The 23,912-nt window shown below is 40.8% G+C and overlaps 1 protein-coding gene across 3 annotated transcripts in view; it reads right to left on the reverse strand.

The window, feature by feature from the left end:
* The window catches only part of LOC102292338 (ultraviolet-B receptor UVR8), a 300,520-nt gene that overhangs the window by 213,979 nt on the left and 62,629 nt on the right, over nucleotides 1–23,912 (reverse strand). For all 3 annotated transcript variants that reach the window (XM_005922836.3, XM_005922835.2, XM_005922834.2), the window contains exon 5: nucleotides 4,791–4,903. In XM_005922836.3, the coding sequence (XP_005922898.1) occupies nucleotides 4,791–4,903 (113 nt within the window). The remainder of the gene's footprint in view (nucleotides 1–4,790; nucleotides 4,904–23,912) is intronic.

The raw sequence follows: 23,912 nt of genomic DNA on the forward strand, positions 1-23,912 counted from the left end.
CAGGGACATCAGGAAAAATCAAAAAGCTAGCACAGTGCCAACAGGGCCAAGGGCTTGTGTGAGAGAAGAGAAGGGATTTTTTTCTCATCATCGTTTCGGTTTTCCCTTTGCTGAGGGTAATCAGCCAGGAACACCAGAGAGCTTGCTGTTAGTCAGAGCCAGATCCTGATCCTGTTCAGAGCTGCTAGTGATGTAGAGCCAGGTAGCATCCAATTAGCGCTTAGTGTAACTTAATGCAAAGTACTGGCACTCGGCTCACCGAATCCAACTAGTTGTCATAGAATTTCCACGCTTGTTCTGTCAAATTCACGAACATTTGCTGATTTGCTTTGCCTTCTCAAGGCACCATGGAGTTGAAATAAGACGTTTTCATCAATGCTGTGCTGTGTATGGCCATTTTCTGCTAAAACAGATTGGCCTGATTACTGATGAGACAGCAGGCACGTCAGCGACGGCTGCTTGATGCTTATTGACAACTGTGTTGCTTTAGAACCACATTTACTCCTTTTACATATAGAGCAATTTGTAATGGCACAGGTTCCAAAGCTCTTTAATGGATGTAAATCCAATGAAAAAATTTCATGATAAACTAAAAGCATGTACCATTTTAAGTAAAAGAAGCTGGATATAAAAATTCCACACGTCTTTATGTTCAATCTAGGCATGCCCGCTTGTGTTTAATCAGTCTGGACCAAATGCTGGACTTATCTCCAGCAGCTGAGAGCAGATCGAGTCTGATAATGACATATTTAGAGACACAGCATAAAAGGAAAGCCTACCCTGTTCTTTCGTAGCAGACTGATCTGGTTGATGAAAAGCTCAAAAATATGCCAGAGACATTACAAAATAAGGGATAATGTGTAATATCGTATTTGTCCCAGTTAGATGTGTTTCACTTTCTTTTACTTTTTCTTCCCCTTAACTTGTGCTTCTTGGTCTCAGAACATGAGCAGCTGTGATGAGAGCCTCCACAGACTTCACTTTCTAGTAACACTCAGACATTTGAGTTTTGGCTGTGGCATGTGATGTTTTGTAAAGATGGTGGCTTCCTCCCTCTGTCCTCCTGCCTGCCAGGGCTCAATGGGCGGATTGCTGCTACTTGTGTAACAGCATTAGCAGAGGTTATTCAGCAAAACAGTGGAAAATCCACTCCATCATGTTTCCTCATCAGGGATGTCTTCTCTCTGACCTCCACCTCTGTTTCAGTGACTCACACAAACATGGAAGATGGATATGTACCATCTCCTCAGGTTCTGCCAAATTCAACAAAAGACGGGCCTGTCAACCATGAAATGGTCTTTACAGAAGTAATATGGACAAATGTGGATTAGTTGGAGGCACTTTTATCTCTAGATAATTTCGTGACCTTTATTTTTTATTCTAGGTCGTAAAAGATTATTCCGAACGCTATCATAACAACTGGTATAAAAGGAAAATGGTGGTCTATTATCCTCCGTAATTCCTTTCTGGACATCTATCATCATGCTCCCCTCCCTCTACCTAGCATTCATCACAGGACACCCCCATGGTTTTCTAATCTACAGCTTTTGTTTTCTTTTTCCTTTTTCTTTTCTTTTTTTTGTGCTTTTTCTTGGTTATATCTCCTGTGAATTACTTGGCTCGGAAACACACAGGCAGACACACAGACACACAGAGGCAAACTGCTGTCTGGCCTCCGAGGTTCAGTGGGAGCATTAAATACAGGTCAGGGTGACAATGAGGTTGTTGCAAGGCCTTGAGGAGGCCTGGGGGACTCTGCTTATTAGTCCCTGGGCATGACTGTTTGTGTTTGGTGAGTACTAGTGTTGGATAGTAAGTTAATAGAGTAGATGCGCGATGAGGACATAAATGGATAAATAAACTAAGTAAAACAGGACAATCCGACGCGATGCACATGTGCACAGATTTCACATCTGGATATTGGATTTCATGCAATGTTCATGTCCTGTCTTGTTCATCTCCCTCAGAAGTCTGTTTTTGACTCGAGTCATTTCAATGACATCATAGCACAGGACTGATGGGGAATATTTCTGCATGACATTATATTCTTTTTAATAGCTGCAATTTGCTCTTATTATACACTCTTCTTATACACTCTTAAACAGCCTTTATATATAGCTTAAGTTGTAAAAGCACTGTACAACATATGTAATGAATATTTATCCAATTTTAAGGAAAAGTTTTCTCTTACACTGTGATCGATTTAAATTTAGAAGTATTGTTTTTATTTAATCTCACCCTTTCTTTGGTGATTATTTCATTATTTATAATCACAATAAATTAAATTATATGCAGTCCAACTTAAATGTACACAATGCACATGCATAACCTTTATTAGTTGAAGCCCAAAATCAGGGAAAAAGATTCAGTTTTCAGTGTAGGCTATGCTGTACTGTACAGTATGTACTATATTCTAATCTATCCACAAGCAGACATGTCTATGCAGCTTCAATCTTTTTCTTTCTTTCTCCATGACAACTTTCATTTCAGTCACATGGGTGTATGCTGTAATAACTCAGTTTTATGTTCAAAATAAAACTGCAATACAGAGGAGAATATTAGTAAATGCTGCAAAGGCGACCCTCAGAGAAATATCCGTTTTCTGCAGTGAATCTTGAGACTGTGTGATGATCTGTTGCAGGTATCTGCCGGTTTCAGAGTCATGCCCTTTACTGTCCCTCCGTTATTTACCCACCAGACATACACAGCTTGATAAATGTTTTGTCTGACCTTCTAAATTTGTTTTCCTTCCTCTTAACTGTGATTTTATTTCCCTTGGACAGGCCAGACACTGTGCGCCTCTCTGTGTGTACGTGCACGTGTGAATGTGTCTGCTCATTTTTTCTTGTTTTTTTAAAGCTTCACCACCCGAAAGATAAAACGTATCTTTTCCTTTTTGAAAAAAAAAATATTTCCATCAGTTCATCATTAGAACGGGAAAAAAGGAAAACACTGTAAAAGCAAAGGAATTCAAAGCTCTACTGAAAGCGACTGGCCCTCCATCTAGTGTGTGTCTACTTCAATCTGTAAAGGGTTAAAGTCGCCACAGGCCAGAGCAGAGTCAACATCGGCCACGGCTTGGCTGGCCTACCCTGCCAGATCAATATCTGCAAATAATAAATTAGCTCCCCAGAGGGGTCGCACTAAACCCTGAGCAACACTGCCCTGGAAAAGTCCACAATTGGTGTGTGTGAGACTCAATAAGCCAGGTGAATGACTGTGCAGGGGCACATCTTTAGCACTCCATAATAGAAAATTAATGGTGCTCAAATCAGTGCTGAGGGCACCCTGAGGGTTACCTAATAGGCCTAGTTAGAACTGTCATCCCTTCCAGAGTCGCCTAAAATATTACATGCAAACACAGGAGGCCACGATGAGAGGGAAGAATGGGAGTGCATTTACGTCTTATTTGTGGTAAATCAGCTACAGGTAAAAGGTGAGATAGCACTGAGAAGATAAAAAAGGAAAGAAGTCATGATTTAGCTTGGTATAGCTTACCAAAGAATACTAAAGAGGTCTAATTTTGAATTTGGAAGAGGACAGAATCTAACGCTAGTAAAACTTATACGTGTCACCATCAGCAAGGATAATCATGGCACAAACTGTTAAGTGAAACCTTTTTTTACAGTGCACTGTCATCGCTTAATGCTGTCACTCTTCGTATTAGCCTTTTAGCTGTTTATTAGCACAGACTTGCATACAGCTATTTCAATGGCATATGAACAGCCAGGCCCGGCAAGGTCACTTCTACCAGTTTTGATTTCCCCTTTAAGCTACAACATAATAATAATTAGATATTTAAATTTGCTTCATAAAAGCACAGCTCATCTCATCTTAATAGAAAGATTGACTGATGGCCTGAATAAGCACCAAACCGTTGATGTGTATTTCACGATTTTCTTTGTTTCTGCTGGTTAAACATCAGATATTAGTTATTTCAGTCAGTTGTTGCACAATGTACAATTCACAGCCCTTGATCATACATTTGTCCTGATTATTTATGATAAAAAAACGTGTTTTTTTTTCCCTTTGTGATTATGCTCATTGTCTTCAGTTTTAATGACAAGCTGTAGGTCAAACAGCTGCTCATGTTACCAGAAAAGAAATAAAAAGGAAGACAATGACAGAAAAATGTGAAACAAAATCATTCCAACTTGCTCAATTCAGGCACTATTAGCCTACCATAAAACCATATACCCTAAAGAAAAATTCATATTGCCATATAAACATGGAAATAAATAACAAGAGAGCTAAGTAATTTAAAGTTTTTCTAATATGGTTCTGAATTTTGATACTGTATAATATTTGCAGTGTTCAAGCATAAGCCAATCTAAGGTCCTGTTTAAAAGCAGATCTATATGCCACACAGGCTTGTAATGAGCCTTAAAAGCACATCTGATCGCTTATTCCAGTTGGTTTATTTCCCCGCCCTTACGGAAAGACTGCTGGATTCAATAAACACACTTCTTATTGATCCTCAGTCACACAGCAACACATGCACCTGTCTCACCCACACCCAGCAAGATTTATTACAACTTTATACGCTTGGAAGAAATGAAAAGGCACAGAAATGTAATCAAGTGCACTCCCGTACACACAGACAGTTTAATTAGCCAATGATTTCTCATCAACGTATCCTCATACACGCACAATTTTTCAAACCCTTATTTATCTATGCAATAATATCAGCTGGATGGAATGTGGGGAGGGGTTTTCCTCCTTATCTCTCCTCCTATCCCCCTCAGATCTGGACTTCGGCAAACTGTCTGCTGCACTGACACCGAACTTACCCACATGCCGCCACACTGCCATCCTCCAGAGCAAACAGAGTGTGTCGCTCTCCGCAGGCCACTTGGGATATTTTCAGAGATGATGGAAGATTCTGGAACAAACACGGTGCCAGCTGGAAAAAAAAATAAAGTTCCCAGTGAGGTGAAGAAACACTCTGAGTATCTCTGGGTTGCTGTTATTGTGTAGTTAAGTAGGTATACTCCATCAGTCTGGCAAACATCCCTAAGACGGGCACAGCTACAGCAGATCCTCTCAGTGCAGATGAAGACAGAACAACAGGCACAACAGAGGGAACAAGAAAGAAACAGCATATTCCTTTATGGTGCCGAGCTGTGTAGATCTGATGTTTTTAAGTCCCTCTGTGTATGTCTGTCTGAGTGTGTTCATGCCAGTGCCACACGGAAAAAAAAGAAACAGCCTATGAGAAGAAAAGAAAGCCTGGTTCCTCATCATGCGCTTGTTAGCTTGTCCAATCTATGGCAATCAGCACAGTCCCAGGGGTTGAAAGACATGAGATGCTGGGGAAAGGGAAGCCGAGGCTGAGGAAAAGATCAATACCGCTCTGTGAAACAAGAAGTGCGGGCTATTTACTCTCCATTGATCTGATGATGCAGGAGAAACACCTCACTCGGCTATTAAATTGAGAGTATAAGTCTAGTGTGGAGGGCTTTTTTTCCTTCCTCTCTCTGTCTTTCTGTCTTACTTCACCCCAAGGTCAAGAAAAAAAAAAGCTAAAAACATCCACAAACACACAAAAATGGATTGCTTGGGCCAGGGAAAGTAATTAATCTGCATTAAATCTGTCAAGGGAGCAGACACTAACTACCCGTCTTAAGCGAAGTTTTGCTCAGAGCGACTCATGGCAGCATAGGATGGACTACTGGAGGACACGGTGATAAATATAACTGCTAGCCAGGGGCCTGCAGTGCTTCAGATGAGCTACTTTAAGGCTCGGCTTTGTACACTTATAAGAAGCTAAACTAAAAGAACATAAAATTATGCAGGCCTGGTAGTCTAATTAAACTGATGCATTTTGTGTTCAATGTAAACAATTAGCAGGCAGGGAATATACGATATTCTTTCTTCAGGTTTGGTTTCTACAGCCAATATTTAGCATTAGTAGCATTTTAATGCATTTTCAAGAAATCAACAGTTTTGCATCCTGAAATTTTGCAAATCTTAATTTCTGTGGATGTTAACATAGACTAATAAGACCACTCACTATGCTGGAATAAGAAGTTTCCACATTGAATTCCCAAAGTTTCACTGAAACTATGTGATGTCTGCTCTCTATCTGTGGTCATTTTATCTCAACTCAACAACATAATCGATGTATGTAAGCTTGGTTCTATGTAAATGAACCAAGCTGCTCTAGGTACTTAACTCTGTGGGTCAATAGATGAGCTTCAGAACACTTACGCATGCTTTCTTAAAGGATATTGATTAAAAAAAACAATTAACTCATTACATTGAAACCTGGAGTGCAATTTCTGTTTTGTTTGGTTGGGTTTGGGATTTGTTTTCTTGCTTACTAGCTGTGAAAGGGAATAATTAATAACAAAAGACGTGACAGCAAGAAGTCACAAATAAATAAATAAAAAGTAAAAATTAAGGCATTTAAAGTATTTAAAGTCAGAAGCCAAACACTTTGACTTTTCAGAGCATTTTTTTGGTTTTGAAAACAAAAAAAGAAGAAAAAAAAGTTGACCCCAATGATGAAATTATGTTTTACAATTTAACGGTGTGTTATAAAAATACATTTTTGTGGAGAACTGATCAATTTACGACAGATTTTGTCGGTAAAAACCTTTACAAGGTTACAAGTTGGAAGAATTTCCCTAGCATGTGTCCAGTGGCAGAGCTGCTAACGTCCACAAGCTCGGTGTGAAACTCTCTCTCTCCCACCATGTCTTTCTTCGCCTTTCTTCTAACTCCTCAGAGGAGAAGCCTTATTGACTGTGTGGCTGTATTACAACAAGCAGTCTCTAATGACTCCCTGAAGACCTCTCTATCCCTACTGCCCGCCCGCCCTCCGTCTCCCTCTCTCTCTCTCTGTCTCACTCTGCGTGCCTCTCCTTCTCTGCCTGCTCTTCAGGCTCCAGTTCAGCAGCTAATTAACCCTCTCTAATAGCGTAGATTACATTAGCTTTGAGCAGCTCGCACCCTCCACCGGACCCGCACTGCCACACAATGAACCCAGCCTTGCTTTACAAATCTCCCCCTTCACAAGAGCACAATTATGAATTCAAACAACTTCTTATCCACACTCACTCATCCAGGGACAGAAGCCCTCCTCTGCAACCGCCCCACTCCTCCCATGCCACCCATCGCCCGGGCCTTCACACAGGGAGTAATGAGAGAACTGAAGAGAGGAGACCACACAACAAGATGGCCAAGAGGGGGAGAGGGTTATTGGGAGGGAGGACCCCCTATTGGGGAAATCAGAGAGGTCACTATAGGTGTTTCATTGGCTGAGCTTACAGAAGCCCAATGATAACCCTCCACTTTAACGTTCGTACTGAAAGGAAAATGGAATCTTAATTACTGCGTGCGGCAAGGAAGGGGAATACCAGGACAAAGCGGAGGTGTACGCATTAAGTAGTCAAAGAAAGGGAATTAAGCCCAAAAATGAATGACTTAAGCCAAAGTTTTCCTTCTATACAATGACAAAAAGGCCAGAATGTGTTCTTTCTCTTTTTTAATAAACTTCCCAGTGGTCAAATTTCTTGATCGCTGAGTTAAACCAATCACTGAAGACCCATCATCTCAAAAAATGCACTCCTATTGGTGTGTACTGTACTGCTACACAGTATTTAGTACCCCGCTGTAGGGATGGCACTATGGCTGGTTAGTCATCTTTGATACAATTCAACTGAGCTGTATAACGGTGCTACCACCATTAAACTGCAGGAGCCCAACTACACTTGGAGCGTTAAAAACCAATGGAGTACCTAGGACGAGATAAAGGAACAGTGAATCAATGAAAAATAGGGTAATTTTTTTGAATCGGAGTTTTTTTTTCTCTCTCTCGCTGCACTTACAGTGGCGTTTTATGAATGATAATGAGAAGAGGTGTAAGGGTGGTAAAAAAAGGGCTAAAAAAGAAATAAAGTATAGAAGAAATGGATGTAATCTGCCCCGTCCAAATGTAAATTGGTACATTTGTAGTGAAAGGACATTCTCATGTTTCTTTGTCCGAACAAGTAATTTTCCCTCCGTCCCTCTTCTGTAAGCCTTGCCATAGCAGCATTTTCCACAGCATAGAGCACTCTCTTTTCTATTTCAATAGGACAGCTCATTTGCTAGACTCCGAGCCCAAACTGCTGACTGGGTTTTTCAAGGCTGTGTACTTTGTGTGTGTCTGTGTGGACTAGTGTGCGTGTGCAAAAGCTTGTGCTAAAAGAGAGAGAAAAGCTGCAATGTGAGAGGGAAGGAAAACGGCGAGAAAGAGTGGGAGAGAGAAAACATTGTATCATTAAGCTACTCAGAGATCATTAGATATATAAGGGTTCTGCTATGCAAGGTCAGGTCTGCTGTTTTTCTAGGTCGGCAGAGGAGCAGTAAAACCAGTCTAATCATCCACTTCTCTTTTCTCTCTTCTCCCTGGTGACACTCCCTTCCTCCTCCATGTGTGGATTCCAGCCCAGTTTCACCACACTCCTGTATGTATTTACTAACATTATCAAGGCTCATGAGCCAAGGGCACATTAAAGCAAACAACATGCACAAAAAGGCTTTAAGCTAGTTATTGGCCTCGTTACGGGGTAAAGCTCCTTGCGTCCTCATTCGCTTTCAGGATGTACAAGGCTACATGAACAGGTGCAGCATTCTGCCTGACTATCCAATATTTCTCATTAATGCTGTCATTTAAAATAGAGTTTAGCAACTGGCATTGTGCCCCAAGTGATGGGTGTGTTTGTGCTTGCATGTCTCAAAACACCAGCACATGTTACTGAAGACATTTTTCAGCTAAGGTGACAAGGGCATTAACTTTATTGAGAGGTAAACTTGTTTTGTATGTGAGTTGCTGACACGTGCTTTAACTTGCGGATACGTATCAGTATTGTTTATAAGTGGACTACTGCACCGCTCGGTAGTTTCAAGTGGAACTGCTGATTTGAAGGTTGGTGGAGTTATGGCAGTTATAAAACTAATATTTTTAATAACACACACCATGCAACACACTAAAATTCGCTCTTTGAATTGCTTTAAGAGTTTTAAATTTATTTTAACAGTGGTGCTTCAGCACACTCTGCTGGTCATCAGTAGTATTATGATCACTGATGTTAGCTATTTGCTAATATGCTGGTATCAGCATTTATAACAGGCAATAAAATAAAAAAAGGTAAAAGATGGAAGAAACACCCTTCAGTCATTCTATGAGTGTTTATTTTTCAGAGTTGTGTCCACTAGAGGGCACTCTAGTGGACACAATTTCATGCTTTAGCACACCCTGCTGGTGATATGTTGTAATATGATCAAACTGATTTTCAGTAATGTCAGTTCACTTTCATTGTTCATTTTCTTTTGTCACAATAGGCAACACTGCAAACACAACAACCAGCTGATGTAAGGAGAGTCAGGCAGAGAGTAAACGAGTAATTCATGACTTGTTGTAGGAAAAAAACAAGAATATTTTATCTTAGAAATTATAAATAAGAACAAAAACACAAATTTTATGTTTTACGCACCTGAAAATAGAATTTGAAAAAAAATTGGCCCATATATCGATTTTGAAATGACCAAATATCGGTATTGGTCCTAATAATCCTATATCCTAAATTGGGGTATTTTCATAGTCTCTCTGTATTAACTCAAATTGCTGGTCATCTTACCACATCTAAAACAACATGATTATGATTAAGTGGTGAATGGTCAAAGCGTTGTGGCTGTTCAGAGTATATTTAACTTTACTAACTGGTGAACACAGTAAAACAATTATCTATTTAAAACCATTCTCAAGAATTAATAGAGACCAAAATTAATTGTGCACATTGAGCTCATATTTACTAGTTACCCGAAACCTCAATCTACAAGTAACTGGTGAACATAGAGACAGGAAGTAAACCGCTTACCATCAAGTATGCAACTTAAAAGTTCATAACATTGCAGAAAAAAAAATGTCACTTCACACGAGACTGAGGTCCTTACAAGTCCACTGAAGGACACCACGCTGCTAGCCCTGGCGGTAGGAGGCATTGCTGTTGGTAATGTGCCCTGTTCATCAAGATAATGATGGATAGCTTTAAAACGGACCCTCAGCTTTATAGAGATGAATGTCCTGCTTGGCCTCTTACTCAGCACTTTGGCCTTTCCCCCACTCACTGTGCGCTTTATCACACAAACAGCCTCACCGGGGCTAAGATGGAGATTAGCGAAGCCTGTCTTTAAAATGGAGCCTACTAAACATTATCAATCAAACAAAAACTGGTTTCTAAAATGCATCCCAATACGCCTCCTATTAGGAGCATCAAAATGGAGCAGTGGTAGTTGGCTGTTTGTGCGCTGTTGTGTGTGGGATGAGCTCAGAAGATCGAGTAGAACAGAGAAAAGGACAAGTGTGTGTGACAGAGAAAATGTGTGTTAAGAATGCCTCTCGTTCCCTTGACCGTCTCATTAGGCTAATGTTTTTTTTTATAAGGCACTTCAAATGCCAAGGCATTGGTGGATTTAGTGTAAACTTAAATTCCATTACCTGGCAGGCATTAATTGCTCACTGAGCCCAGAGATCTTTCCCCTGGGGCCTCTATGTTTCCTCTCTGTCATCTGGCTAACTATTCTGTCTAGACTAACTTAGAGCACCATAATCCACCATGGGGATCAATAAACTGCACATAATTCAACTCCAATAATGAGCTTTCACTTCAACACAAGCGCCAGCACACTTCCCAAGGAACCGGCAGGGGCGTAAAATGATAATGTAATTATTAAAAGGACAGACAAAATGAGTAAGCACTTTCACAGAGAGAGGGAGGGTGAGGCCAGCCTCAATTAGACATACTTAAAGCTATCATTGTTATTCGAGACAAAGCTAATCAAGGAGGAGATACAGGGGCATCCATTTCAGCAGGTAATGGAATGACGCTCGCTGACTCTCCCATTTCCCTAGGCTCATGATGTTATAAAGGCCGCCCTGTAGTCACGCGTGAGTGGGCACTCTTTAATGGAGTGCAATGGATGTGGTTTCCTTTTGGAGATGCAAAGGAGGGGGCTAGAGTGTAAGATTCACATTCTAATAGCAACACATAAAACCATATGTGCAAGGGGTCATTTTGAACCTATAGCTTCCACTAGTTACATTTTGTATCTAATGCAGCTATGAAAAGAGCTTCTATGCACCCTGAAACAGTTAAATCTCTATCATGTCATAACACATCAGGCGCCCACACATGCCAGGCATACACACATCAAACTAGCAGCTGCCGTTTGAGACCAGCATGAGAGATTTGGTGTGTGACAAAGTAAGGTTTAACCTGGGGCCTTATCAGTTAACTAGTGTTTCTCCAATTATATGCATCCTTGAACTCCAGTGAAATCAAGAGAAGCTGGCTTGTTTTTTACACCCAACTGCTCCTAATTCATCTGCAGGCTACAGGAGGTCCATGGTGGATAAATTAGGCTTTTACGGAAGAGTTGCTCCTACTGTTTATCTGCTGGTGACATTTGCTGCATGGCCCCAACTGCACCATAATTACCCCACTTATTCACTAAACAGGAATCATGCCTGGCAGGAACCCCCTGCCACAAAGGTTGCAGGACTTAGGGCTATGTGCAGCCTCCAGAGTTCAGTGGCCATGGCGTCATGAAAGGACTCCATTCATTTGAACATCAGCATGGGCTCACTTTAGCATGGCATAGAAGAAGATGGGGGCTAAACTGACTCGCCTGAATAGCCGGAACAAAGAGCATCATGGCTGATGACGATGATGAATTTACATTTGACTGCACATGCTTTTCTAACGCACAGCACACCTTGGCACGCCGTGAATGTCACAGTTCCCATAGTGGACTGGCATTTTCAAGAGGATTCTTCTTGCCCCTGGAGCCAGCATACTGAGAGTTGATAGCTATACATATCCCAGCGAGGTAGACGCCAAGGGACAAAGAAAAGAATTGAAAATAGACATCTTGATGGTTCTATTAACTGTCATCATTAAAAATGTACTCTGTATTCTCAGTGTCTATTTTGTAAAATGCAATGAAATCCTACATTAGGACATTATCTTATCCCCTGACATTTTAGATTACGATACTCATTGTTCAGAAAACATGGCCAAATACAGCAAAACTAGGGAAATGCCAATTAAAACTAGGAACAGTGCTTTTCCGTTGCTTATTGTGCAGCTCTTCAGCTGCCTAGAGTTCTGCATAGTCTTATCTGTCAAAGATAGTAAGCACAGATGGATGACAAGTGACAAAGGGATATTTGGTTGAGGTTGTGCAGTAATGAGTGTCACGTGACTCCCGCACTCGAATTTCAGACGGCCTCCCCTGATCCTAAAACTGCAATCAACACTGGGCCATCTGCAACGCTGCAAATTAGCATAATTGGTGTACATTACACGCTTATAGAGAGTACATTTTTATCCACAATTCTTTGTCCTTAACAAGATGAGCTCTGGAGATACTGGGAGAGAGAAACTGTTGATTAGACACAGAGAGCTTGAGCAGACAGCGAGGCTTGTCTTCGTGAAAATAGACGAACTGACGATCGGAGTTTGGTGAACGGCCAGGTGTTAGGGCCAGAGTGCAAGTAGGCCAGCATGCAGCAGAGATGAGCACCTTCAACCACACCTGGAACCGGGGCTTAGGTGATCGACAGGCTGGCCATCTTGTCAGACAGCTCGCAGACTGAATGCAGTCAACACTTAGGCCTCTTCCAGCTGCTCTTCCAGAATAAATTGAACTTGATTAGAATTAATCACACTCAACCTCGTGCAATTTGCAAATATCGGGGAAAATATTCAAGGAAATCTGCTTGGAAGATTGCAAGCAGTGAAACAAAAGGAAAACATGACTGTAGCAGCGCAACTTGACTTGACAACGTGCTTTGGCTGACAGAATGTTTTAACTAAAAAGACAGATGGAGACATTCGGTTGCATGAGAAACCAAATTAATTTGATATGTGAACTCTGTACAAATGAGCAAATACTGCAACAAAACATTTGCACTATTGAAGGGTTGGTTGTGCATCTCCTTCACAATAAGTTAAATTTTACTTGCTTGGAATGTATTAGCCTTCTAATTTCTCACTTAGCCAAAGCACCAGGTGTTTTCTTACCTGTCACACAATGAATAGACATAGTTCACAAGGGTGACTAGCAACAAACAGGCAGTGTGTCAAAAAGTCCTGTGTAAAGTGTAAGATAACATTTTCATGATAAAGTCACAGTACTCACATTAACAAAACACGTTTATTCTGGACGGTCACCATAAGTTAGTCATCTCCTATCATGTGTACACCAAGAAAATGTGAAGCATGTAAACTGCCTGAGTTTAAAACTTGCATCTAATTTTCTCTCGTGATGGGTCTATGCCAGGGCATTGTTGCTTGAAGAATAAATTGGGTAATTCAATTAAAGTGCTTTCCAAAGACACATCGTAAGTGATGGAGAATGACTCTAACCCAAGCCTGAACCCCGTGCCCCCGCCCATCGCTCTGCTTGCCTGACAAATGGATGGCGGTGTATAATTGAAACACATTGCTGCCAGCGTAGGTCAATAACATCGCTCTCTCTCCTCACCAGTACCAGATTAACAGACTCTATTTTATCTTCCCTCAGCCTGTCCCAGCTTGACAGAGCGGAAGCGTCAGCTGCTTATCCATAAAAGAGGCCCCTTATCTTGAAAATAAACAAATACATAAAGTGCAACAGCTTGCTGTCTGTCCAAGCAGTTAAGGGCTACTTAGTTTAAGGCAAACATGTGGGCAGTGTTTTGTTTAACACATCATCATATGAGACGAAGCACTGCTGTCACTTCAGAAAACCTGCACAGACCTTCTCAGAACAATGATGATAGCGTGGTTTTCCACTGGGAAGTTCTATACTCTCTTCTCAAAAACTAAATAAAATCTTTTTTTTTTTATGTATTTGTCCTTTTGTTAAAACCAATCATGGCATTTTGTTCTGTGTCTGGTTTTTACCCACCATTAAGACCAATGTCATCCAAAGTCATTCACTAGTGTTTTTCAAAAAAGATGTGTCTTTGGATATTTGTTCTGACTATAAATAATTAACATTTTTGAGAACAATTAAAACACCCTTACTTCTGTAGATGTATAATGCAAAGCCATCACTGTTTATGCGTGATAAACATTGCGGATTAATTAGCCTAAGCACAAGTGTAATATGAAGCTAAAATGGGTGATTATATGTATCTAAGCCACAGCATAACAAATCAACTGGCTTAAATTAATTTGATAAACAAATGGGAAAAGTAGGGTTAAGGTTCAAGGGTAAAAAAAACTCCATTATCTTCTACTCCTCACTCTGTGCTTTCATGTAATTATATGTTAGGTTAGGCAGAGTTAATTGAATCTGGTCCATTGAATTTGTTTACAGTTTAGCCATAAGGATTGGAAGCAATAATTCCTGACATCAGACTAAATGAACAAGTAGCCTCAAAATAAATTCCTATAGGGAGTGTGCGCACACAGCTTTGTGTGTGGGTTTGAACGGTTGTTTCTCTGCACTTGCGAGTGCTTACTGATGGGAGTATGCATGCGAAAACAAGTCTGCATGCATTTCGTGATGACTTGAAGCTCGTGTTTATGCATGTTCGCACATGGAACACACACAAATTAGCCATTCAATTAAGTCCTTTGTCAGGGCTCTTTGTAGGGGCGGGGCAGAATGCACAGTACAGTAATCCGTGATGCACAACAAGGTGACAGCTCCATTGTCTGTCTGACAGACAGAAATTATTTGCAGGCATGCTCGACCAACAGATTAAACCACTGTTGGGGGACAAGATAAGATGGCAGGCAGCAGTATGGAAGGTACCTCCTCTACCAGCTCAAACAATGCCCTTAATCCATTCCCTTCTCATAATAAGGTTGGCTGACATTACTTTTCAGTATCCCACACACTTATCTTTTCTTTTTTTTCCCTCTCACTCATTCGCCCTTTCATCAAGAAGAAGGCTTAAAGCAGAAGAGACTTCATCATGCAAATTAATTTGTGCATTACATTAAGAACCCTAAAGCCAATGTCAAAGAGACTTTCACTGTATCACATGAAGTAGCGTTTTTACCTCTTTTTTTTTTCTACATGTCCTATTTGGCTGCCTGTCTCAGAAACTCCTGGCCAGATGAGTTATATGGCAAAAACGCAATTTTGTGTTTAATTCATTGCACGCTGCCTCCTTGTCTGTCAGCTGCAAGGCTTCATCCTTTCTGGCAGCACTGTACTTTTTCATAGCATTTTATTATTGAATCACAACCTTGATGGGGTAACTTTAAGCTGAATGAAATCACAACTCTATGGATTTACACTGCAGAGGTCTGACCTTAAAATCTGAATTTGACAAATATGTTGGAAACAAAGTGTCTGAAAAGTCCCTGACATCACTGAAAAATGATCACTGAAAAAAATCCATTACCGCCTCAGAGACTAATGCGCGTGTGCTTCTTTTTAACTAAGTTGCTGTTATGTGTATAACACAGTTTCAGTGATTACTTCCTCTGAATTTTAACCAGGTAATGTATTAACACCATAAAATACCAGAAACTTATGGCACAATACAGGTTAAAAGACAGTATGACGGTGCGAGATGGTTAACGCATCCAATACACCTGTAGTCTACATACTGTAAATCCTCCGGCGTCGTTAATAGATTTGTTAAAAAAAAAAAAAAATCAATTGTGCACCAGCAGTTTGGTATTTAAGTTTATGGACCACCTCCAGTAAGAAGTGATCATCCACATCCTCAGGTATCCATGCTATGCTGCCAGAAGGTTCCACCAACAGCTGTCTGTTCCAGGGGCAACTGCCTACTTTATATTTGCTTAAGTAAAAATGATTATTGCCAATTAGATGCCCATTAATTGTGCAAGCATGGGATGCTGCCAGCTGTTTACATGGGGGAGAAAAATAGCCCTTCTTATTTAATTTTTCCCTCATACAGAACAGCACAACATCTCACTGCCTGCCGGAAAACGCATGATGTAGTACTTGCATATACTATAAAAGCAAGTGGGTCAGGTACTCTTGTGAAGACATGTATTGAAAGCCCGCAATACTGAAATCAGTACAAAATACAGAACATTAACTCTGAAGAAGAAGGAGTCAAAGCAGTGCTTGAGGCAAAGCTCAAATTCATGAGCCATCACTGGACAAAAACTGTATGGATATGTACATTTAGATTTTAGGACAAACAGGAAGTTGATAGTTGAAGTTGCTGCTGTGTTTTTCACCTGAGGTTTCCTGTATATATAGAAATAAAGAAAACATAAAAAACAAACCCAAGTCCATATCAGCATGCACAAACAACTGTCAAAGTAAAATCTAAAATGTTTCTTTAGAGCCTTTGACCTACCTAAGCAGAACTTTACAGCTTTGCGGTGCTGAATTTGTGATGAATGGTTGTCAGCTGCTCTGGCAATCTGGACAGCTTTAACCTGACCCCACAACAATAGCCCCGGACCCTCAGCTTGTGCCCCAAATCGGCAGAAAGAGCTGAATTTAGTCTTTTCAGTGGTTAGCGACTGACCCGGGCGCAGCCTGCTGAGTCTCAAAGCAGCACACTTTTATTCCCACAAGCCCAGCTATGCTCAGTCTTAGCTTAGGCTCCCAGAAAGAAGCATCTGTTGCAGGTGTCATTAGTTTACCTCTGACCTTTTTCTGAGCCGCCTCTATTAGAGGAATAGCGTGGACGCAACCTGCCTCACCTCTAAAGATGTGCGCTGAGCTAGCTGATGTTGCAATTGTGAGCAGACTAGAGGGATAAATACCATTCAGGCTGCCACGAGAAGCTCCGCAAAGGACTGTAGAAAAGATAAATGAATGCTGAAATCGAGGAAAATTATTCAACCATTTACAACCCCTGCTAGCATATCACTGTTATTCTATTTGTCTTTCACCACTTAAACTGTAAAATCATACAGAGTGCTGCAACCATTTCTCTCTCCGGTTTGTTGCCTCACTTCCACAAAATAACACATCATTGGACAGATAGCATCAATTCTGCCCACGGTAATCCCAGCACCTCTGGTTGTATCACTCATTCCATTTCAGCCAACGGCAACAGCAAACATTACACAGTGCATCAACATTACAGGCGAGAGGCAGCACGGTGGAGAGAAGAGGGGGGAAAAAAAGGGCCGTATCCATCATGTTATGATGCCCCTGTTATTGTGACAGATCAAATACAGTGCTCTGTGTGTATGTGTGCGCGTACAGTGTCTGTCTGTGCAAACGGTTGTACCATAGGCTGGACTGATTGGCATTTGTGTGACTAAAGACTGTGTGGGTGAATTTCTGAATCTGAAGAATCTGAAGGTTGCCTGACTTACAGTAGATGGCCTTCTTCATACAGTAGCCAGAGCTGTAGCTAGCACGTTTATTGAAGCTGCTCCAATTAACCTTGCCATGGTTATAACCCTGAAGCCCCACTCACTAAGCTGAAGGGTAGAGGACAAATTTTAAAAGATTGCAAGAAAGTGAGAGAAAAAAATAGAATAAAGGGACGGGTAAAAGACAGGCAAATGTGTAGAATATATTGATAAAGGAAATATTGAAAAGTACACAGAGTGCAGGGAGAGCTTTACAATTTTAATGAATGTGGAGAAGATTGGTGTTTTGATTGCTTTTCTTTTGCCTGGGTGACAGACTGCCTTTTTGTTTTGGCTACTTGGTTCATGTGTTGAATAGCTGTACTCCGTCTCTGCTCTTGGAGACGTGGGCTCGCGGTGTCGGCCTTTGAGAGCAGACAGAAGATGAAGAGGCAGTGTCAGGTTGCCTTTTAATGGTCAGGAGTGTAGTTAGTTCCACTGACTCAAGCCTCTCCCCTGTGATGCTGGGTCCACTCCACATAACTGGCCATAATTCAACTCATTTGGCAGTTTGAGGTCTCAAAGGTCTAGGGATAAAAAGAGTGGAGAGGCCTAATGGCAGACTGTGGGACCAGCTGAGGGCACTTCTTACAAGATCTCCACAGGAGAACATTTCTGGAACAGACCCTGGAAACCATGAAAATCCATTAGCTACTGAACAGGAGGAACAGCCAGCTCGAGAAGAGAGAGACAACAGAGCATTGTAAGATATAGGTTGTATGCCTGTCAGTCGGATGGAAGCCGTCAGTATTTTTAGCACATCAAATTTGTCAACACATAACACCAGAGGACAAGCCAATAAATAGATTTTTTTTCCCTCTTCCCATTCTGATAGATTAGAGTCTATATATATATATATAGACACACAACACAAAGACTATCAATGGACACTCTTCAAAAAGGTGTTCAAGCTTTGATATAGCAAAGACAGGCACGAACAAACAAACAGAGGCACACACATGCATATAATAACTGACAACTGCTCATAAACGTACATCTTTCATCTGTTGGTGTTGATTGAGACCGAGGTAGTTCACTAATGTGGTTTAAAATGAAAGCACTTCAGCATCTGTGGTGAACATTACAAGGAAAAATCCACCACCACAGTGAGCCTCTGAGGCTCTGTGGGGTGCTGTGCCTCCAATGGGGTATTAATTGAGATGTTGGAGGAATAAGTGCAATGGGACTGAGATCGGGCACAGTGTGTGCTTGATAGGAGAAAGGATATTTTGGCAAATTCCAGTCTGGGCATGTTTCGGGGGGCCCTTTGAGAGCATCTGTGAAGGAGAGAAGGAAACAGAGAGATTTCTGAATTGGTGTGTGTGCCTGTCTGCATGTGGGTGGGTGGGTGTATGCATCCGTGTTGATGTGTCTTTGTGTAAATGAAAGAGAGAGCCCTGCTGACCCCGAAGTTGGAGTGTTCTGGCTACACAATTAAATGGTGTTGAAGCATGAGAATGAATAATCAATCTGGTTTATTATCACTGATGTGAAAATTACAATAGTGGTGAAAACGACTAAGAAGGTTGGAATATGTCCTTATTCTCACAAAAGCCTATAATATTATGTGTGAGGTTCATTTGAATCACATTATCGTATACTTTTAATGTGTAGGGAAAAAAAGTTAGGTCATAGACTGTGCTCGCACGCTTGCATAAACATATTATTGTCCAACTGAAATATATTAGTTAGGTATTATACACTCAGCCATACCTCAATTTCCTCATATGCAGAATGCAAGTATCATCTGTCTTTCACATAAAAATGGGAGAATGAAGGATGAAAATATTCAGATTTGACAAAGGGAGAGATTTTTCAGTCCAAGTGGGTGTAATTTTGGGATTAGGATTCGCTGTATCTTGGTTAGGGGACATGTATATGATGTGAAGGTTAATCACAGGCTGTAGTTTTGTAATGCTAGTCGCCACTGCACTGCTGTGCAATCAGCACTGTGAGAAAATAAGTGGGTCACAATGCGAGACCTTGATTAAAATCGCAGTGATTATAGTGCGGCTTCAGCTCTGATTTTGTGGGTTTCCCCCAACATCTGTCCTCGAGAGGAGGAACCCATACGAATGAAAATAGACAATATAGAAGCGCGAGAGCGCCTGCAGTTGCGCTTCATGGGTGCGCACACGTGCACGCTCCCACTTCACGCCACACATGTGCACACCTGCTCAAAAACAGCAGCCAAAACTCACACAGAGCTACGTACATCCTGAACAGTCTCTCCTCTTTTGTCTATTTTTGTCAAAGAAATGTACAGTGTAAATCATGTATAGCGTGAATCATTTTCCTCGCATAATTACTACTGTTGAGGAATCTATTGAAACACACAATGGAAAACTGCACTGGAAACACTGCTCTAAAGATCTTTGTCTTCGGTGCTAATTATAATCTGCTTTATTTACCAAAGCAAGAAAAAAAAACAGATGCAAATTTTTTCAGAGAAATGTTTTGTTTTCGCTCTAAACGCATGACATCAGTAACAAGACCATGATGTTCAAAACTCAACGCTGCATTTAAAGCTCAAAGTTTCAAAATCTATACCTGACACATAAGTACATATTTCTCATGTGAACAGACAAATAGTGGTACTTTTATCATGATAGACACCATATATAAATATTCAATTATAAAATACATATATAACATCGATATATATATTTAATGATAGTAAAATGACTCCATAATTGATGTAGATATTTTTTGTTTGTTTGTTTTGCTTTGCCATGCCTGCCAGGAGTCTATCTGGAAAACAAAGTACAGGCTGAAGGAAACAATGCTTGTGCCATTTAACAACAATGTGAAATCAATATATGTTCTGAAATGGCAGGAAAAAACATCATTGTAAACTAGTTATTGATGTGTTAAAGTAATTTACACTTGCTAGTACAAGACAGATCGTGGCAATATTTATTTAGCTGGCAAGCTGGCGGTGGGAAAACGATACGGCAGCTGCAGCTATCACCAGATGCTGGTGTTACAATGTCCGTCCATCAAACTGTCCCCCTCTACCTCCCTCTTCCCACTCACAACCCTCCTCCTTCATTTTCCCAAATGACTGGCTCCCTCTTTGCGGCAACCTGACAGTCTTAAAACAACTGTATAATTAGAGCTGCATCTGTCACGCAGGTTTATCCCGGCTTTCAGTTCGGGAGTCGCCGCCAGTGGGAAACACTTGAAGTAAAGAAAAACCCAGAGCAAAAGAAAGAACGGACGACACTTTTGCCAATAAACACTGTTGCTCAATCATGATCAAAAAACTTTTGTTTGTTTTTTTTAAATAAGAAAAACTCAACTTCAAGTTTTAGTTGATTTACAGAGTTTTACATACATGCAAGAAGATTACGAAACACCTAAATGCATACATAAGGCAGCATGTGAGCAACGCAATTAGTCAGTACAGTACACCGCCGTGTACTTGCACCTCCCAACAGGGAAAAAGAAAAAGCTAAAGGGTGGTTAAAAGAGAAAATATGCAGCTGTATGGTGAGCGATCCTACTATCAGCTGCTGCAATTAGGAAGCACAATGTAAAATGTCACAGCGGATCTGTATCATCGGCAGCCCTGTCACAGGAAAAGGCCAGGAGGAGTGGAGAAGCGCAGAGTATGGCGAATCCCATCGGCCAAGCCTGTTTTAGTAACGTGAGAGCTGAGATCGTGTAACATTACGGCAGGACAAGTCTGGGACTCTAGTTCAGATGCTGTCGTGTCACCCCATTTCTATTATGAAGGGACAGGGACAGAAAAATATGATTATGTGGCAATATGCATTAGTATTTTACAGTTTAATGAAATCCAAGAGGGCAAAAGAGCACAGAAAGTAGAGATAATTATGCACGCATGAGCATGATAACAACCTATATTTTAAGGATAAGAAGCCAAATTCAAAATCAATGTGTGATACTTTTTAGAATTAATATTTCTGAAAACAATTTAGAAATAAAGCGGTATTAGAGATCTTTCGTATTCAGGTTGATTATATCATTGTACTACATTTAATGATCACAATTTTTTAAAAAGAAGATACAGATGGAATGAGATCAAATAAAATGCAATATGCTCTAAACACAAGCATATAAATCTGATTTCCTTCACTGTGCTGACTGAATTACTTTCATGCTCCCACTTTCCATCTATATTAAGAAAATAATGGTGACGAAAGATGTCTTTTAATTTTCAGCTCAGCATCATTTTGACATGTGGAACTGATGAATCTCTACAGGACATAATAAATCATTTGCAGATTTCCTCCCATTTTTGATCAAGTTGGGATGACCGGCGTTATGCCCGGACTCATTACATTTGGGAAACAGATTGAAAGCACGCCTGGGCACGCTCTCTCTTATTGCCATTACGCACCCCGCTCAAGCTTCTGAACAACAGTAGAATTATCACCTCTGCACTCGCACACATAGCCTCCCACCAGCAAATATCTGGTCGCAAAAACATGTGAGAAGTAATCATCGAATTTGTTTGAAAGAAAGCAGACCCCTACTTCTAAACCTTGCCTTTGTCTCTTGTGTAGGTGAGAGGCCGTGATCTCTACATCGACAAAATTGGCAAAATTATTTAGGGACAGAATGAGGAATATCTGAAAGCCTTTTATTTTTTGTGCCTCATTGCTTGAGCAACAGTACTATGAAACAAACTCCTGGTGTGGGGGAAACACAGCATAATATAAGCTCCCTCTAGTGGCTTTACAGAAGATTGCAATACATTTCATGTTGAAGGAAAAAGCCATGTTCTTTTTAGCACTGTTAGAAATGAAATGTTTTTCAAACTTAATTTTTTTTCGAAACATCGCGTAACAAAAGCAGCACAGCAGTAAATATTCCATTTTGACCCTATCGCATATGCAAATGTGATGTACTTAGCAAATAAAAGTGAGCAGGACAGACTTGGGTAAGACACCGTGTGTGTGTTTTAGCGTGCTGTGCAGCTGCCTGGTGAAGGAGTCAGTGAGGGTTCACTCACAGTACCACAGAAACCCTGCAGCTGGGTTTGCCACTAAGGAACGGAGATGCCCAGGGAGAAAGATAAAGAGAAGGAGACGTGGAGAGTATATGAAAGAGGGGGGAAAAAGAGGAGAGGAAAAGAGGAAGGAGATGAGAAAGAGGTAAAGTGGAGTGCGTGTATATTCATATTTTGCCTATTTTGCCACAAGCTCTTCAAAGGCTATGTCTTGCCTACAACACATCTGGGAATGGGAGTGAAAGTTGAAGAGTTCCTCATGCTCTTTTCTCGCAAGCCCCTAAACCTATTTTGCTGACTCTTCTTTTTTCTTCTCCTCTTTCCTCTCAGCCATCATCTTGCTCTCTCTCTCTCTCGCTCTCCTTCCCTCACAAAAACTTGGCAGCTGTTGTCCAGCCGACTTATCCTTGCCATAAATTTTACTAGTTGTGTCCTTTGTTCATTTAAAAGACTGGAATTATTGCCTCATGGTCATATGCCTCTGCCAAGCAGTCAAGTTGCAGTTAACATCCATGTTTGCCATAAAGGAAAGACTTTGGCAATTTTACTAAAATGTATTAAATGTGCTTACGTTTGGCTAATAAAGCTCAGTCTGCACAATGCTGTAGCTATAGGCGCAGACAGTGCTTTAAATATGGGCAACAAATTCCAAAATTCAACGTAACAGCTACCCAATCAACTCGGTTTGTTGATTAATCGCCAAAATAAGAGTTTTTACAGAATGTTTTAATGTTAAAGAGAATTGACCTTTGACCTTTTTGGATACAGTACCCCACAGAAATCTTGAATCAGCCCTCATTTCTTTATATTTTGCTAATAAAAATATGTGCAGTGATTTATTGAAACAAATAATGTATAAGGAAAAACCTGAGACTGTGCAATTCTACAGAGCTTCAAAGTCAGTATTTGCTTTGACCACTTTTACTCTTCGACACAGCCTGAACTCTCTTAGGCAGCTTTCTTGTCATTTCTTTAAGTAGCCTTCAGGAATAGTTCTCCAGGCTTCTTGAAGGACATTCAAAGTTCTTCTTTGGATGTTGGCTGCCTTTTGTTCCACTGCTCGTCAATATCATCCATGACTAGTGTTGTGTGTTCTTCTATCTATGCATGCTTTTACTGCATTGGCAGTGTATTTGGGATCATTGTCATGCTGAAAAATGTAGCCACTGTCAATTAGATGTTTCCAGATGGTATTGCATTGTGGAGGCAAATATGACCGTACTTTTCTGTAATTCCATCAATGACAAGATCCCCAACTCCACAAACTGGCACTCCCAAACCATTACAGCGCCTCCACCGTGTTTTACAGATGGCTGTAGAGGCTTACTCTTCTATCAATCTCCTGACTCTCTAATGACGCATCACTCCATAAGACCCATTTCCACTGATTTTCAGTCTAGTTTTTGTGCAATTTGCCACGCCTCAGCCCTGAGGCTTCTATGAACAGTAGATCCGAATCAACGGAAGCTTCTGATGCATCTCTCAGGTTTTGTGTCCGATCTTTGATGGATGTTTTCCTATCTCTTAAGGACATGAAATTGGGATGTTCATGTCATGTCACTGATACAGTTCATCTGCTGTAGATATTT

The sequence above is a fragment of the Haplochromis burtoni genome, unplaced genomic scaffold, assembly GCF_018398535.1.
Source record: "Haplochromis burtoni strain Fernald_Lab_line unplaced genomic scaffold, NCSU_Asbu1 Contig_63, whole genome shotgun sequence".
Lineage (NCBI taxonomy): Eukaryota > Metazoa > Chordata > Actinopteri > Cichliformes > Cichlidae > Haplochromis > Haplochromis burtoni.